The 15,627-nt window shown below is 37.6% G+C and overlaps 1 protein-coding gene across 2 annotated transcripts in view; it reads right to left on the bottom strand.

The window, feature by feature from the left end:
* Nucleotides 1-1,504: 1,504 nt before the first annotated feature.
* TSC22D2 (TSC22 domain family member 2) overlaps nucleotides 1,505-15,627 on the bottom strand; it is a 39,191-nt gene continuing 25,068 nt past the window's right edge. For both annotated transcript variants that reach the window (XM_042460098.1, XM_042460099.1), the window contains 2 exons: nucleotides 5,917-5,968; nucleotides 1,505-3,016 (listed from right to left, as the gene is read on the bottom strand). In XM_042460098.1, the coding sequence (XP_042316032.1) occupies nucleotides 2,753-3,016; nucleotides 5,917-5,968 (316 nt within the window). In that variant the 3' untranslated portion in view covers nucleotides 1,505-2,752. The remainder of the gene's footprint in view (nucleotides 3,017-5,916; nucleotides 5,969-15,627) is intronic.

Here is a 15,627-nt window from a genome sequence, read left to right as displayed (position 1 = left end):
AAATCATGGTATCCAGGTTTTGGTCACATTGATCAGGGTGGCACAGAAAGTAGATCAGCATCTATTGCTAGATCACTGGATGATTTGTAGGAAATTGACAAAGATTTCCATGTTCCAATTCCTTAACAATTGCAGCAACCTAATATCTCCATTCACCACAAATTATACTACATAGGGTAATCTGGAGTGTATTTTTGTGTTTAAGGAAAGTAAGCTTTGCCCAATCCAACTCACAAAGCAAATCCCTTGGCTCAGAAGTCACTGATTCTAAGTATACAGTCACCCCTCCTAATGCACAGATCTGGGACCTTGAATACTCATGGAGGGGTGACCTCTGTTATTTCCAATGGGGTGTGCCCCCACGGCATGTCCCTCAGGCACACACTTCATTCAGGCCTATGGGGCTTGGATATGCACGAGTTTCTGTTTTTGCATGCCCGGGGTGGGGTGGGCTGGGGGTGGAATGGATCCCCCATGAAAACAGAGGGCAAACTGTATGTCATTTGCACAGGCTTTGGTTGGAAGAGCTTGTTGGTGCACTAAACAAGTAGGTGGAAATTTGCCAATCTCTGAAATAGACTACTGGATATCAAACTTGCAGCATTACTTTCCACTTAGTCAAATAAAATTTTATTTTGTTCATCAGAACTTTTAGAAAAGCATTTGAAAATTATTGATCTTCTTAGGAATCATATTCTGGTCTTCGAGTTTCAACAAGCCTGTGAAACATTTGCTCCCACCGCCCCCCCCCCCTTGTTATTTTGGAAATCAACTCCCAGAAGCCCCAACCAGCATGGCAAATAGAAAAAGGTTATATGGGTTGTATTTCAAGTCATTTGGAGAATCACATAATCTACTTTCTCCTCCGCTTCATAGGGTTTATTGTGTGTTTCTTCATGAGAACTTTAGGATCAGCTTAACCAATGTGGTTTAGGCAGTAGTCTTTGGTTTTACCGCTTAAGTAAATTCAGGATCTTTGCTTCACTCTTTCAAATGGTATCACCTGCAGTGACACAAAGCTATAAAAGAAAAAGCATATTCTATTTTATACCCTTCAGGTAGTAAACTGGAGTAGAATGTCAACTGCAAAGAATCACTACTACTGGCTATTCCTTGATTACTTTATCCAGGGATAACTGAAAATGTTAGAACTATTTATTAAACTTTTCTTGAATTAAAAAAATGTTCAGCACAATCTTGTATTTATTCAGAAGTCCCATTGTGTTTAATGGAATGTAACTTTGTATAGGGCTGTAGCCCATGTATGTTATGTATGTTTCATCTATCATTTTCAGACTAATTCTGAACAGTGACTTAACCAGTCTTCACATTCTGAACACATGTTGAGCCAGATCTTTCAACAAAACTGCAGTTTAATTTCAGAAAGTGTTAAAATATATTGTACATCAACTTCTGACATACTACGTTAATATACACAAATGGTCTCTTGAAACTGTATTTATGAAATGTACATTTTAATTTAAATACTCAGTATACACTGCACTTAATCTGCATGTTGCATTTATTAAATACATTAAAATCTGCAATGTAACAAAACGTTTTCTGCATACGAAATTCAAAACACCATTTTTAAATGAACAAAAGATGGCTCACTTCATTTTTAAACTAGTGTGTGATACACCAGCTCAGCTCCACCAACACTAGCTGTTCTTTCTTTTTTTATTTGACATTGTTCACAGACTATTACATATCACAATAAGAGTGCTGGATAAAACATGAGGTACGAAAGTGGTTCAAAGATTATAGGTCATGCAGATCATGCTAGACAGCAAAGAAAAATGTGAATGAGAACACTAAATAAAAATACATAAAGAATGTGCATTATAAAATAAAAACTCAATTACACAGCTTTGCTTCTTTGGTTACAAAGTAGGTTGAACAATTTCACAGCTTTTTATTCCCACCCCCCAAAAAAATCATACGAAATGTCAAAAAGCAGAGGAATCATGGCAATTTCTCTATTAGAAAGTAGAAACAGAAATGAGCAAAGTTTTCTTCATCAAAATAGCCCATCAATTATTATATCACAATGACTGGAGACTACCTGTACAGATGCACTATGTCTTCATACTTACACTATACAAAAATTTACATTCAAGCTGGGTCTTAACTACTGAAAATAAATACCAAAAGGTAAATTGCCATTAGTGTTAGAAATATGCCAGGATCCTTTTGTTCAATTATTGCCTAAACATTTTATCTATTAAACTCAATCCTATCAATTTTTACTGATACTTACATTAATTTTTTTAAAAAATTAAAAGTTCTGTGACATTGTTCATGTACATTATGAATAGCAGCCCTGTAATAAATAAAACACAAACAAATGAAACTAATGTAGGCAAAAGTTACTTGTAATTGAAAGAACAGTGGCTCTAAAGATGAATTGTTACTATGTGAAAAGCAAGGCTCAAAGTAATCCATGAGTAATGGAAACTTTGCAGAGCCCTACCAAAGCTCTTAAAGACCCCACTCATGTGCACCAAATAAATGCAGACTTTTGCATTGTAACTCCTATCAGCTCCCCTTGTGCACAGATGGCATTACTGGATATCAACTATAAAGTATGACATCTCAGTTAGGGAAAGTTCTTTGTAGAATGATTGTCTAATACTGAAAAGGCCGAAATACACAACTGAAGCATGGCTACTTGCTTTCATATAAAGTGGAAAAAACACCAGTGGCACACAAGGACAGATTGCTTTCAGTTTCTTAATGAGGCAAGAAAGCTTTATGCTGAGGAGACATTCGGCTGCTGCGGAGGTTGCGTTGGCTGCTGAGGCTGTGCTATCGCTGTTTGCTGTTGTTGAGAAGTGCTACTAGGGTTGGCCTGTTGGGTTGAGAGCTGGGATAACTGATCATTGTTTGAGAGAGATTTTAACAGTGCATTTTCCCGTTCAAGTAAAGAGTTTCTTTCAACTAATTCTTTTATTTGTTCCTTCAGTACTTCCACTTCTTCTCTGACTGCATACATCAAATGGCTTTTCACCAGATCCTGTAAAATGGCAAATCATTAATTGAAGCCTTCCATACACAAGGAAATTGTAAATTTCAAGAAATCAGTCATAAGGGATTAACTATGTACCCACACTAGCATAGGATAAAGTTGATAAGGAAGCCAACTCACAAATCACTTTTAAACACCCAGTGATACAGTACATACTGTATCTTGCTTCTAGGAAGTCAGAACTGTTTCAAATACAGTTGGCCCTCTGTATCCATGGAATCAACCATCCATGGTTTAAAAATATTAAAAAAACATTAAATTCAAGAAAGCAAACCTTCATTTTGTCATATTTAAAAGGGCGACAGCATTTTACTACACCGCTGTATGTAATGGAACTTGAGCATCCATGGACTTTGGTGTTCGCAGGGGATCCTGGAACCAAACCCCAGCAGATACCAAGGGCCCACTGCACAAAGATTATTAGGGTCAAACCTCTGTCACATTAAAAACATACTATGTAGCTGTTTGCCTTTTTATTCAAAAGTAACCACTGTAACCTCTGAGCTGGACCATCTGTGCATCAGCAATAATATGGATGCTGAAATTCTTGTTGCCATCGGATATTGAAAATTAAGAAGTCCCATAGGTGCCAGAGGGGTGCTTTTAAAAAAGAAGCATTAGTAAACACTGTTCCAGGTTGAGTATTGGGATGGAGTATTGAACTTCTCTTCCCATGCATTGTGGTGCCAAACTGGGCCGAGGTTCTCTGCTTACTTCTGATTAAAATAAAAAAGCCTGAGTGCTATGTACTCAAAACAGTGTCATTTCCCTTGCTTTCAAAAAACTTAATAGAAATAGTGATACTAAACAATGTTCTGGTTTAGAGAGGTCTAAAATAGCAGCTGAAGACACTTGCTTAAAAATAGTACTATATTTAAAATGGCACCCTTCTTTCATGAGACTCAGGCAGTTATTTTAGCTTCAACACCACTGGAAAATTGATTACACAGAAAAACGGGAAATAGTTAAAGACATCAAAGTGGTTTCTTGGCAGAACAGGGAAAACAACTTCCCATTTGCTGACAAGCAAGCCGCACTGAGGGAGTCTTTTGTAAAGGAGATCAGGACTGATTATTTTTTCATGTTTTCCATGGGGCTCAACCTACTACCACAGGTATATGTAGGCAAATGGAATGAAGCAACTGCTGTAAACTGAACTTCTGGTTAACAAAGTGAAAATCAATTTGTTAAAGACTAATAATCCCCAAAGACAATTTTTTAGAGAAACTCTCTCATATTTAAGAATTAATCCTTTTATTCTTCAGTACCGCTATGTATAGCTATTCTAATGTGCCTGTAAAATCACTCCCAAATTTGCCACTGTTTGGCTTTGAATTCTGCACATTCTTTATGATTATGCATGAATGCAGCCTTTGTGTACTCTTATTTACAGCAGTGACACAGAGGCCAACAGAACTGGAAACTAATCCACTTGCACTGCAGGGAACCCCAACAGCTCCCTGTAAAACAGCACATGGCTATAGATACCACTGGGGATCACCAGACTTGTACAATTTGAATTGAGTATTTAAGTAGTAATATCTGTCTCATATATATATATATATATATATATATATATATATATATATATATATATATATATATATATGGCAATTTCCTCTTTTACGGGCATGCCTCTTCACTGGTACCTTCAAAGGTCCTACCAAGGAAGGATTTGCCCTTCAGAAATTTAGTGAGTGACAACTAGCCATAGGACCTAAAAAACAAAACAAAAAAATCAGCAGTGGCGGTCTACCTTTAGAATATGCTGTGTCATTCTGCCAACAGATACTGAGCAAGGAGATAAAAAGATATATGCCAAGCATTTTGTATGTATTTAAGCTGACATTTGGGTACTCATCTTTCACTTCTTCCCCTCTGAATTTGAATGGAGAGCATGAGAATTTAAGAGTTTATCTTCTAAGCTTTCTGTAAACCAGAAACCTTAAATATGATGTGCTTTTCAAATCAGTGTTTCTGGTTTGTTTGTATGGACAGCCAAACTGTAAGGACTAAAGCTGGAAGATTTTAGATAGCAATATCTGCTGCAGAATCTCAATTTCCTTTACACAAGCTAAAATACTTAGTAGGATGAAAGTTAGCTGCTCTGTCATACGTGTATCATTTTAACATTGCTACAAGTTCATAAATATACTGGGGACTGGAGTACATTTGTTCTTGTGGGCTTCAGTATTAGTGCTCCTTTATTTATAAAAAGTGCTTACATGGCACTACACAAGGACAAAAAGCAGACACGTCTACCATGTTCAGGCTACACATTGCACTATGCTTTTTGTACAAAAACTGACTGTTGTGCAACAACTACGTGGAGCTGTTGGTTGATGAATAATTGTGTTTTAGGATTTTCTTTCTGAAAACATCTCAGTAAATGCCCTACAACCCATCGAAGTAGATGAAGGCATCCAGCTCCACATTAAGAGAAGGTGTAAGAATACCGTATATACTCGACTATAAGTCGACCCCATGTATAAGTCGAGGGCAGGTTTTGGGGCCAAAATTATAGATTTTGATATGACTCGTGGATAAGTCGAGGGTAACATTTAGGGGCATGTAACAAAAGATAAAAGGATGAATAAAAGGAAAGCAATGCCAAAGAACTTACAAAATTTCAGCAGACATAACTGTTTGTGCTCACACAAAAGGTTGGATGGATGAGAGAACAGAAGGGAATCAGTGCTTCCAGGACAGATTAGGCTCTTGCCTTTCACCAGGGGGTTGTCCCCTTTTTATAAGCGTTAAAGTACAGGACTTACACTGACCCATGGATAAGGCGACCCAGGTTTTGGGGGTTAAGTTTTTGAGTAAAATTTCTAGACTTACAGTATACATGAGTATATACAGTAAGTACTAATTCAGTTTTTACTTACCATTGCCTGTTCTATTTTGTTGTCAATGGCTACAACACTCGCACCAGATGCACTGTTTAAAAGGGGAGAAAAAAAATACAGGTACATGAACTCCAATGACCACTGGAATGTTGCACAATAAAACTGGCTAAAAGGTAAACATTCTTGATCTGTTTTATTCCAGTTTCCATCATATTAACAAGACAACTTAGCATTTATATAGTGCTTTTTCTTATACCTTGGTGATATACAAAGCTCTAAGGCAGACAAGTCCTGGTCTCCATATACTTAGGAACAAGCAAAGCATTAAGATTGTATTTCAGAGAAAGAAAGACATATTTAAATCCCATGAAACCCAATGGGAATACAGCACTTCAATGCTTTCAATGGAACTCAGACATAGTTTGTTCTTGTCAGATTTGGCACAAGGTAAACCTATGCAGTCTATGGCCTTGTGGACAGATTTCTTGGGAGTACAAGGAGAAAGGTGTTGCCAGCACTCTTGGTTGCCATGGTTTGCTACTTTTGAGCACCTCTAATGTGCAATTGCAATAGTTCACAATCATAACCATGCCAACCGCTAAGGTCCTATTGTGTGAGTGCAAGTGACACTTCGATATGTTTGTTCTGTTCAACATGACACGTTAGACAGACAACTTAGGTATTACCCTATGGTGAAAGAAAGAAAGAAAGAAAGAAAGAAGATCTTTAATAAAACCACACTGTGAGAAAAGCCTACTGTAATTTGGACTCTCCCAACTCACTGTGGACCAACATAAGAAATGAGATTTGCTTGAATTTTTTTTTAAAAGACCAACTAGTAAAGGGTGTGTTTAGTACATGTTTTTCCGTACAATACTAGCACTTAACTCCCACTGCATCAACAACACTTACATTTATTTTTCTTCTCTATTGAAAAAAATAGGAGTTGTGTGTTCAATGTAGTCTGGACCATGGTTCTAGAACTTTACTCCTTTAGTTCAAGACATACTAGATAATCAAGTAGAGAAGATCCATTCATTTCAGAATGTTTAGCCCTTGTTAGCAATTCTTTCCAAAAGCCCAATAAAATAAAGTATGGAAACAGCATGTTTTGTTTGTTCTTCACCACAACAGGCATGTAATCCTTCTAGACACTCTATGTTCATGTTCTGTAACCACTGGTTAGTGGCCATCACTCTAGTCAGAGCAACTTACTGCATTAAATTAATGTTGTTGTTTTTGTGGTGGTAGTGATGATGTACCTTCAAGTAATTCCCAACTTATGGCAAATCTATCTATTATTCAGAGAGGGTTTCCCATGGCCTTTCTCTGAGGGTGAGAGAATATAACCTACCCAAGCAGTTTCTAAATCTCATTTTTCTGAAGTAAGCTTATCTAAAGGCTTCAGAAAAGCGCTTTGGAATTCTAAAATTATCACAACTTAATTTATTATAGATAATTTTTTGCCAACTATAAAATCAAACATTCTGTATTAACTGCTAAAACAAATTGCATCTAATAATAAAGATTACAAAAGAATTTAATTTCAAGTGATGCCTCTGCAGAAGAGACATAGCGATGTCAATGTATCAGAGACCAACTAATACATACCAGGGGATATTGGGACCAGCAGTTTTCCTGCTTTTATGTGGTACCCACTATCATGTTGTATCATAGGAGAACTTTAAACTGTTCATGGTTTATAGCTGAAAGCCATCTAAATGTCCACTAGTGAGGTGGGATATAAATGTATTAAATGAACTAGTGAGAAATGCCAAGACAGCTTATCAAGATGGGAACACTGCTCAAGAGCAAACAACTTAAAACAACCATGTTGAAATGTAGACTTACTTTTAGCATGCCTTTCAAAAGAGGTCGATACTACTCTGGAAATAAAACCATCCATTTTAAGTCCTTTAAAAATAGCCAATAAAGGAAATGGGCTTTTATGTCTGAGGAGTTTCTGTGCACAGACTCCTATAAAGAGCAACCTCTTAAGATTTCACATGGTCAAGTATTTGCACTTGCAAACAGTGCTGCTAGACATCTTACTTTCACACACCTTGGCCCCCAATAAAACATTCTTCAGATCATCTAGCTCCTGTAGTTTTGTTATTTAAAAAAAACAGCTGGCACATTTAATTACATTTTAATCTCAAGGTTTTTGAAGAAAAGAGAAATAGTGTTGATTTTTCTCCCATACCTAAGTTTGGTTTGAATTTTTTATGTAAGGATATATAGAACTGGAAAAGATTTGGAATATAAGTGTTATATATTTTGCAAAGCAAAATAAATTCCCATTGGTCTTCCTTAGACCTTTCTTTTTCAAAGGGAACATAAGCAAAAAGAACCTAATGCTTCAAAAAAATTTTTAGTAGTCTGACATTCTTTATAGGCTTCTACCTGCTGAAAGTATTCCCTAAGCAAATGACTTACCTATTTAATTGTTTTACCCTCCAAATGAACTGGGCAGGAAAAGACATGCTACAAATACAGATCTCAGTTATGCTTTCCCACAACCCCTCTAGCCTTTACTAAAGCTATCAGATCATTTTACTCACTTCTCACTTCCCTACTCTCCCTCATTTTGCCAGATGACACAGGAATATTCCCTGTCTTAATTGATCACAACCAGACTGAATTGAAAGATTCACACACTTTACTTAACATTACTTTTCAGACCCTTCCCTTGTATCGTAAATATACTTCTGCATGTTTAGGGAATTTCCTTAATATGAAGTAAACCACCCATGTTTCTTTTATACAGGAAGGTTCTTTGGTACCTATTACTTTGTTTGGTACCTATTGGAAGTGTAGAATTGGATCTCCAGAGAAAAAAGCCTTTCCTACTTGTCCAGAAATACTGAACTACAAACAAAGCACAAAGTCTTGTAATATGGGATGGTGGAGGTGCAGAACAACCAGCTTGAGGTCAAGAGGCTGTAGAAGGCTTATTTAAAGAGTCAAATCAGAAAGATCTGCATTAGGTATGAACAACCTCCTGAAATCCAGGGCCTTCATCCATCCCACTGAAACCTCAAAGAGTTGCCTTCTCAGCACCATTTCTTGCTCCCAAACTGAACTGGACCCTATTGTTGTGGAGCTGTTTTTAAGTCAATTCTAGTTTGGAAGGAGAAGAGCACTCCCAATAGACCTAAACAGTCTAGGGCAGTGCTTCTCAATTATTTTCTGTCATGCCCCCCTAGGAAGAAGAAAACATTTCGCGCCCCCCACATGACTGTAAATAGTATCATTTGTCTATAAAATTGTTATAAGTACACCTCTGCATAACAGAGCCTCGCGCCCCCCTTTACGGAGCCTCGCACCCCCCCTGGGGGGCCCACCCCACTATTTGAGAAGTACTGGTCTAGGGGAAGTAGAAAGGGGGGAAATGGTCCCTTCAGAGGATATGATTGGTTGGTTTTGGTCAAAACAAGATGATCAATCAGAAACCTGTGGAGTTACAAACAGCACTTCCTCTTGTATAATCTATACAGCACCATAAACCTGTCTTCTCTAGTAGCTTAGCTTCACTCAGAATTTTATACTATTCTGCAGGTTTGGGGCTCTTGGGTAAGACAAGAAGGGAGAGATCAAGCTATTACTGGTCTATTAAGTTGAGTCATCACATTAATCTGTATTTTTAAGTTTGAAACAAGAAGTGGGGCAGGCATTTATAAAGCATTTAAGAACACTGTAAGATCTGCCAAGGTGCAGAATCAGAAGGACAAGTTTGTTCTGATCTGTATATTAGTTCAAGAAGTATGAATCAGGTCTGCTCACTTCTTAAGTGCAGGGCCATAATGAACATAATAATTAAAACTTTTAAAAAATCCCAGAGCATGCCACATATGAGTGTAGCACCCATGCAAATGTAAACAATGAGTTAATGAGGCTAGGGCAGTGTACCTTTCCTCTTTTCTGCAACAATTATGTTTTTCAGACAATCAAACAGAAGAATTAACCATAAGGAAACCAGACAGTTGTAGGGGCTATCCACAAGCAGGGAGGCATCCTGGAGCTAATCCTAACATATGTTTATCTAAATCCTATTGAGAAAGATTATTATTGTTGAATGAACTGGAAACAGTGCCAATGTATTAAACCTTTTTCTTTTTTTACAGAAACAGAAAATTGTAAAAGAACTAAATTTGACTTTGAAAGATTACATTTTTTAAAAATAAGAGAACTTCTACAAAACAAATTGACAGGGAGAGTAGAATATTTGTGGGTTACTCAAAACCACAGTTAACAGCTGAGCTATAACATACCTTGCAAGTCAGGAAAGTTAACACAAAATCAAACACGAGCACAGCTAGCAAACAATGTCAAGGAAGGTAGGAATTACAGAAAAGGCTACCTTAAGAAGTCTTGCCTACAAAATGAACAAAAAGGAATACAAACTTGCACAAAGAAATGCAAGTAGGTAAGAGATACCAAGAAGGATTTTAAGGAGCATATCATTAATAAAATTTAGACAAATAGGAAAATTTTTAAAAATGCACTAGAAGCAGGGAACTAGTTCAGAAGACAGACCCTCAGAATGACAGTAGAATTAAAAGAGTATTAGAGGATAAGAAAACTACAGAGAAACTAAATAAATTATTTACATCGGTGTTCACTGCAGGAGATGTAGGGCAGATACCTGACTTGGTGTTTTCAGAGGAACTGAGGTGAACAGTAGTGACTGAAAAGACTAGGTAGTTGGCAATTATCCAGAAATTCATAAAAAATTCAAACGTGGAAATCTTATCTTCTAACTAAAATATCTAACATGTCCTTAAGATCTGCCTCTGAATCAATGGATAGGAGACACCCCAATTTTTCAAAAAGGATTCAGGGTGTTTCTTTCTCAGAAATTACAGTACAACTGTAATTCAGCTAAACTGAAGAAAAAACCCCATTAAAGACACAATAACTGAACATACAGAAAGATATGCCTTGCTGAAAAAGACCAAATATGGGTTTTGAAAAAGTAGGTCATATTTTACTAACAGCAGAACCACATCCAATCTACACAGCCAATCCTGTAAAATATGTTCAATGATACCAACAGCCACCAAAAAGCTGAGGAATATCAACAGGACTGAACTCTTAGTGCCTCTCTGTGCATCTATCCCAGGGGTAGGCAACCTTTTTGAGCCGGGGGCCGGGTTGCTGTTCCTCAGACAACTGGGGGGTCGAAGCAAACAAACAAACAAACAAACAAATAAATAAATAAATTTTTAAATAAATAAACCAGGACAAATGTAGGACAAAAATTTCAAAGGGAGGACACTTTTTTTAAAAAATGGAGGACACGCTACAAAAATTGCTGATTTTTAAAAAAATGTTAATATAAATGCATGTTTCAGAGGCTTCTATAGACAATTGCCCCCCTTGCCTGCCACTTGTCCCCCCTTGCCCGCCTCCTCCTGATAGGCCAAAGGCCTCATGCCCTCACGCGAGCAAAGGCTCCGGCGGCAATCGGCGGCAGGACCGGGCTGGGGCCGATCCCAATGCCTTGCCAGGCCGCATCCAGCCCACGGGCCACAGGTTGCCTACCCCTGATCTATCCCAAGCAAATCAAAATGTTTTTAGTATCAAATCCATTCCAGAAGTAGAGTGAAATACATCTAGGTAATCTGCTTTTTCCAAAAATATCTGAAGTTGAGTTGCCATAGTCCTTCCCAAGATCTTGCTGAAAAGACACATTTATTAAAACCTTCCAGGTCCAGAGGGTTCCCTAAGAAATGGACACACAACTGTGTCTTGTGAGGAGGCACGAAGCCACCCACTCTCCAGCTTCAGCAACTAAGGAGTCAAAATGGGCAAGGACCTAGAATACAAATAGCTGGCTTTACCCCTCCAACCACTTTGTCAAAGCTGAAATCACCAGATCATCATGCCCTGACATATGTTTTGGGTGAAGAAAGATCTTGGGTTTGTGTTGGACAGCTCATATGTTTTGAGCAAAGGCATACTGAAACAGCTTCAAGATTGACATGGTGGTCATAAAGTCTCTACCTGCCTCCCCACATCCAGTATCTCCAACATGATGGTTGAAATCCCACTAGATGTGGGCTTTCTATCATCATGTCAGAAGCCAGAATGGTGGGGACCCTGATGTCCAGTGAAGCAGGAAGTACTGTATGCCAACAGAATCCCTAATCTGGCCAATGTTAAGGAGCAACATTCAAATTCAGTAACTGAACATGAGACACATGGTGAGGTGCCCACAACCTCACACATACAAATGGGGACTGAGCTGATGGACCAAGAAAGCTCTTGGGTTTTTGTTGGCCAGCTCAATGAAAATACTAACTCAGTGTGCAGGAGCTATGAAAAGCCAGGTGACGTGTTGGGAATATTTAGAAAAGGAATTACCGGTAAAAAAACTGTTAACTTCCACATTTGTTTCTACAAATTTATCATGTTGCCACACTTGCAATTCTGTGTGTAATGTTGGGCATTATGTCTAAAAGGGGGTACTGCAGACCTGGAAAGGTAGCAAAACAGAGAGATGATGATGATTCAAAGCCTGAGCAACTCCTGTCTGCAGACAAAATAGGACATTTGGGGTTCTTTAGCTAAGGAAAGGGAGTAGTTCTAACATGGCATATGATGTGGAGAAAGCAGACAGGTTTAAAGAAATTCATAGATGGTGAGGCTATAATTGGCTAATAACTATGAGGGCTATGTATAAACTTTAGCATTACTTTTCAATATGTTTCACAATATCAAATGCTTGGGAACACAAGCAAGAGGTGGGGTTGCACCCATGTCCTGCTATGGAGTTACCATAGCTATCTGGTCAGTCACTGTGTAAACATAATGCTATACGAAATAAGCCTTTCTGATCCAGGCATGACTCTCACATTTTTATCATGACAGTACTGGTTTTATATTTGTCTAAATAATTCTGCTCTGATGAGATCAGTGCGATAAACTAATTTACAAAAGTAAAACTTATTATCAAATATAAAACAGCATGGAGACTTGTTTTAAATGGCAAATAAAATGTGGTAAATGAATGAATGACCACAAATGTAATTTTGGGAAAGTACTAATCTTCTAGTCCAAGTTTTCTAAATCTGCACTTAATGATATACTCATTGCACCAATTAACACTCCACAGTCTAGAGTAAGCAAGTTAAACTTTCTAGACTGAGTTTCTGCATGAATTTGTGCAGTACACTGACTTAATTGTCAATTGCTTTCTCAACTCAAAGTGTGGTCAATTTATAAATGTGCTATCGAATAAGGTTTGCATTCAAGAAATATGAGATACAAAATAAAGGAACAGTAATTGGTAACTGAATGCACAGCAAAGCAGTGCAAAGCAATGGTGATAAGTTTAATACATTTAGAATTGTATCCAATTTTTCATCAATGAAATGTAAATACAGTGGACCCTTGTTATATGCTGGGCTTTGGTTCCAAGATCCCCCATGTATAACAAAATCCGTGTATGCTCAAGTCCCATTAAATATAATGACATAGCAAAATAGTGTCCCTTATAAAAAATGGAAAATCAAGGTTTGATATTTGAAATGTATACTTTTTTTGAATATTTTCAAACTGTGGATGCTTGAATCCGTGTATTAAAAATCCGTGTATAAGAAGGGCCAAATGTATGGAGAAACAGCATATTTAAAGTGTTTCAGTTATTACAGGCAATTCAGATTTGGGTTTTGTAATGAATGTGTGTTTTTTAGTTACAAATACATTTCAGTTTAATTATCACCATGAACATGGAAACTCATGCTGGGGATACTTCCCATGGGAGATCCCTAAGAAATCTATCATCTGTATGCATAATATCAAAAACAGATCTGTAAGATACCCATCTGGACAGGATCATGTTGTGAGCCATTCTAAAGACTTCACCAGCATTTTTTTTTTCTTGAATATTTTTTTTCTCCACTTTCAAGTTCTTGTTGGACTTTAGAATAGAAAGAAGGTTCACAAATGAAGCTTTTGCTTCACAATGAGATGAACATTTAAAAAAAAAAAATAAAGATTCTTCCAGGAACTGCTTTAAATGGCAAGGATTTGGTCTTCAAAACAGCAGTAAACTATATGCTGAAAAGGTTTGATTAGTCAATGAAACAATTAATGCATTACGATTTCAGTGCTTTAAAACATACTGTTGTCCAATACCATATGTACAGAAGCTCCCCAAACATTCAGTGGGCCCCATGATTTGAATAGTTTCTAATATGTGAGTATAAATATTCTAATGTTCTTATTAACTTGTTCAAAATAATGTTTGAGATGTCTAATTTCAAGTCATCTATCTAATGCCCCTCCCAAATCTCCTATTTTGAGGTATCTAAGAAAGGGAAGTCTCCTGAGATGAATGCACCTAGCAACCAATGTTCAAGTGGTGAGCAGTAAGGAAAAAACAACATGGTGACTTCCCAAAGGAAGCCTTGTCAGTGATTAATTTAACTTTTAAATTATGTAGCCATCACAGATTTTTTTAAAATATAAAATTCATAATGGAATTATGTCGCTTTCTTTCAGTACTAAGCTTTAACTAGCTATGTATATGCAGCAGAATCTAACTAATTCTGTTGTATGTATATAGCTGTTCCATTTCTTATTTACTAACACAAAATTTGTTGGAGTCAAAATACTCCCAAGAAAATTGCCAGTCACAAGAGAGCATGCCACATCCATTAAGAAAGAGTAGTTACAAAACACTGTTTTCTGCTTTCAGCCCAGCTAAAAATGTTTTTTTATGTTTATACATCTAGATGTTCAAAACAAAGGCAGATTATTACATATACTACCATATATATACTACCATATTTTTAAAATGTGCTTCACATGTTAGACATTCAAATTGGTTTTTTAAAAAATAAAATAAAAATACAGCACTGTTTATGTAATGCCCGTAAGACTCAATCCTGGCAGCAGCTTCAAATAATAACCTCATGGAAACCATCACATTTACAACTTCTGTAAACATTCCCCCCCCCCCAAAGATATCTATGAATATTCATTCAAGAAAAGGTTGCATTAGAAACCTGCCATTAAGCTAAGACCAGGCAGTGAAAGTTACCAACTGGTTTCATAACAAACCAATGGCCCCGTAGAGACCTCCCAAAAAGGGAGGTCTGCCAGCACCTCCCCCCTGCAGGGAAGCTGCAGTTGCCAAACCATGCGGTTTCCTTACAGAGAAAAAAAGAACCCTCATAAAGCAGGTTCTTTTTGTGCCGTGCCAGTTATGCCCAATTGCACCAATGGCGCACTCACAACGTAACTGGTGTGGTGTTACGTGTGGACGCTATGCGTCCGTCATGTCACAATGGTGGTGCCTGTATACATGGGGTGCCGCCATTGTTACAGCACCATGCCATACTAGGGCTAGGGACTGTGCGGTTGCCACACAGTCCCTTAACCCTAGTACACCACCAGCACGGTGCATTTGGCCCATCTGGACCAGGCCAAGGATAACCTATTTGCAGTCTTCACTGTCAAAACTGCCTAGTTTTTGCCCGATTGTGATTTATGGGCAACAGAAAAAATGGAAATTAGGAGGTGCTGGGATATCTGCAAGTCTATCAAACAAGTACCCTCCTAAAACAGGTTGGGGACTTTTAAACCTCCAGATGTTGGGCCTTCAATTCCCATCATTCCTCTCTATTAGCTATGCTGTTCTGGCGTTGATGAAAGATGCAGTCCAACATTTGGAGGGCCATGGGTTTTCCACCCCTCCTCTGGGGGAAAAAACATTGATACATGAGCAGTCAATCACTTACA

The sequence above is a fragment of the Sceloporus undulatus genome, chromosome 3, assembly GCF_019175285.1.
Source record: "Sceloporus undulatus isolate JIND9_A2432 ecotype Alabama chromosome 3, SceUnd_v1.1, whole genome shotgun sequence".
NCBI classification, from domain to species: Eukaryota; Metazoa; Chordata; class Lepidosauria; order Squamata; family Phrynosomatidae; genus Sceloporus; species Sceloporus undulatus.
Note: the sequence above shows the minus strand (reverse complement) of the source record. Positions and strands in the feature narration are given on the sequence as shown.